Source organism: Sinocyclocheilus rhinocerous, unplaced genomic scaffold, assembly GCF_001515625.1.
Source record: "Sinocyclocheilus rhinocerous isolate Xijiao unplaced genomic scaffold, SAMN03320098_v1.1 scaffold1152, whole genome shotgun sequence".
Lineage (NCBI taxonomy): Eukaryota > Metazoa > Chordata > Actinopteri > Cypriniformes > Cyprinidae > Sinocyclocheilus > Sinocyclocheilus rhinocerous.
In genome coordinates this window covers 1,687,602-1,691,003 of record NW_015625590.1, presented here as the reverse complement: position 1 = coordinate 1,691,003, position 3,402 = coordinate 1,687,602, and the positions used below count along the sequence as shown (strand labels likewise).

Below are 3,402 nucleotides of genomic sequence, written 5' to 3'. Positions count from 1 at the left end.
TTTAAGACTTATGTAAATTTTTTATCATGTAGCTCTTATGTTTTTATATTTGATTTGATGTGCTCATGCAAACAGCTTCAGGCACTTGACTGCTGACTCATGTGAGATTTGTCAATATTCAATATATAATCAAAAAAGGTCAAAGGTCATTGCAAAACTTTCAAAGCCTTTCCAAAAATATACACATCCATTCGCCTTGTTCCTTCTTCTACTATGTGTTCCTCTTTAGTAGGAGTTTAAGGAGTTACCCTTTAAGGAGTTACCCTCATGTGTCCTATTGATGTTGTGGTCTCAGTTCCTCGAGGTTATTTGGGCAAATATGGCTTAGCTGGGCTTTACTCTGTTGACTTTGTGAAGTGAGTTGCCCTTGGATCCATGACAGGTTAAACATTAACCAATCTGGTTTTGCACTTGCATCTGTTACACTCCGTCCGATCATAGGAATATCCTTAAACCCAGGGGATCTATTTTGAACAAATATCAGATGTTTTTCTGGTCGACTGCCTCTTAACTATAGCAGGGGTGCTTTGTCAAGGTAAGAGACTCTGCGTGTAGTAGAAATATTGTGCAAAGTTATCAAGAATAGTTGAGAGTTGTTTTATTATAAGCCCTTCAGGTCCAGACTACAAATTGTGCTTTAAACCTCTATTGCATTTCTTAAATAACTAATAATTAAGCCCTAATGGTTGCACAGCCCATAAATTAAATGCAGCTGTAAAGGTTCAGTAAGTTTGATTTAGAGTGAGGAAGTATTATGGTTTGTTAAGTCTGCATCGAGAAAGAGTCATTTGATGTCATTCACAATTCATTGAGCATATCTTGACCCATATCACATTCCATATTTATGATATAGCGCTACAAATGTGCAGTTGATTGCGGAGAAGTCTGTAGTTGTTGACTTGGTTTTAGATATGATCAGACTGTGGGAGTTGGGTGTGTAGGCTTGAGAGTCCAATATACATTGGCACATCTTTAATATGTTTTAAAATGCATCCCAGAATGCACCTCATGTTCACTGAGGGAATGTCTAGAGTGAGGAGAGCTGGAATCTAGACAAAGGGGGGAATTAAATGAAATATAAGACTGAAATGTAAGATTTGCTTTGTTTTCAAAATAATACTAAAGTCATTTAGCATATTTTTGTATTTTTAAAGTTTAAAGTTTAGCATTTTAAAAGTATATTTTAGTATTTTTAAAGTAATTTAGTTATTTCGTTTGTCTAATAGCTGTAAAAAAATCTTATTTTTTTTATTTAATTTAATTTTATTGTTATTTTATTGTGTATTTTATTTTACATTTTTTATATATTTTTTCTTACGTGCAATTGAGCATGCTCATTTTACCCATTTTTACTTGTAGATTATCTTGTTAGTGTTCACTTAATGTTAATCTTTAAATCTAATCATTCAATAACTCTGTTAAATGTAATATTCCAAATCTCAAAGTAAATATCCACATTTTCATAAAACAATCTAATGATTTTGGTTTTTGCTGTGCTTTTTTATTATTTATGTAGAAAAAATGTATATAATTTTAATCTGCCATTTATCTGTTATCAACCATAAAATGAAAATAATTATTGAATTCTTAGTATTGGTCATAATTTTAACAACGGTGCAAGTTTTGATGCCTTTATTATTATTTTACAATATAGAAAATAGTAATAAGTAAAAATAAGTTGCCAAAATGTATTAACCTCTGTTTCTTTATTGATTCTAAAATTTCCAGATAATGATTAAAAAAAGTGGTTTGATGTAAATATCACCACAAAACCACAAATCTCAATTTATGTTTCTTTTCTAGTCGGCAGAGTTCTTCGACATGCTGGAAAAGATGCAGGTAAGATTCCTTCCATCATTCAGATGATCTTATAAGCGCATGTCCTTCTTTAGAATAAGATTCCTCTAATAACGGTATTCCTCAAATAACTTTGTACTTTAGCTGAAGAGCATTGTATAATAATATAATAATTACTGCATGTTTTTTTTTGCCCCTGAGTTTTGGCTAAGTGTTCTCTCTCCAGTGACCAGTCCTCCATTACTCTGAATGAATAATTACACATTCCAGCTCATTTCAAATTGATATAGCCAGCACTTTTCTCTGTGGTGGGTCTTTGGGTTGGGGTTTGGTAGGAGCCCCACAGGGGCGTGAGACTGGGAACAGGACATACTGACCTGTTATATAACAGCAGCATGATGGTGTTGTTGTCTGTGAGAGTGTGTAGACGAGGGCTAAAGATCAGCTGATCAATACTGTGTTGAGGCAGGAGTGCAGTACCTCAGTCGGGTGGTTTTAAAGCTTCTTGTGCAGACCTCAGTATGAGTGACAGATCGATGCAGAGGTTTGTCTGAAGGGCTCCTCTCTCTCTCCAATAGATCACATGCACTTGTGATGTTTTTCTTCAAAGATGATGGTGTGAAGGTGTGTCTTAGTCAGCTCCCTAGTTCTGTAGCATGTACAGTGCCCAGGGCAGGGAATTGGGCCTTTCCTATTATCTTTTTCAGAACAATCCCACAAACTTTTAAGAATTGCACAGGGATAAAATCTGATAAAACATATTTTTAATTTTATATAATACATTAAATTTGATTTGATTTAGAATTTTTGATTTAGATTTTTTTTAATTAAAAACTAGAAATTAATTTACATTTATATTTAAAGGGGTCATATGATGCGATTTAAATTTTTCCGGATCGGCTTTCACTGTGGACGAAGCGGAGTCCAGCCCGGGGTCATTACAAGTGGTTGCCGCAAGCCCGCCGGACGCTCCTTTGTCGAATCCGCCGCCTCTGCTCACTCAGCGCCCGCCGGCCGTTCCTTACTTTATCCCCCGGCCTCTGCTCACTGTAGGCCGCCGTGTGTGACGCTGTTTCATTGTGAAAGGGAAACTACTTTGTTTGGCCTTCCAAAAATGGACTAGACTAGAAATCAGTGGTTAAGTTGTACTTACAACACTGTTCCAGAACACTTCAACCCAAATATTCAGATGTGTGCAGCACATTTTATGGAGGACTGTTTCTTGATCCTGGGAGAGTAGACTACAATGCCGGCTGTTCTGACTCAAAGACTGTAAGTACGTTTTTTATATTTAAAGCGAGTTTTTTGGGCAGTGTAGAGTAGGGCTTGTTGTTTGTCATTTCTCCGATCACAAATGAAAACATGGTTTTATGTGTACGTGGCGCGATGCAACGCTACGCGTAAAAAGACAGTATAAGTGTAACAACGTTTGTAGATCGGGAAGAAGCGGGAACCGGCGAACACTTAAACAAAACTTTAATCAAATAAACAAACACAAAACGAAAGTAAAGCGGCAGCCCCTCCCGGACGACTGCCGTACACAAAACACAAAATAAAATCCAGGCCTGGTCCTCTCTCGTCCAACACTGTCGTCACTCCTCCTTT

The 3,402-nt window shown here is 36.4% G+C and overlaps 1 protein-coding gene across 1 annotated transcript in view; it reads left to right on the top strand.

The window, feature by feature from the left end:
• Window positions 1-1,807: 1,807 nt before the first annotated feature.
• LOC107757319 (rap1 GTPase-activating protein 2-like) overlaps window positions 1,808-3,402 on the top strand; it is a 12,056-nt gene continuing 10,461 nt past the window's right edge. The window contains exon 1 of the mRNA XM_016574763.1: window positions 1,808-1,839. Coding sequence (XP_016430249.1) covers window positions 1,822-1,839 — 18 coding nt within the window. The 5' untranslated portion in view covers window positions 1,808-1,821. The remainder of the gene's footprint in view (window positions 1,840-3,402) is intronic.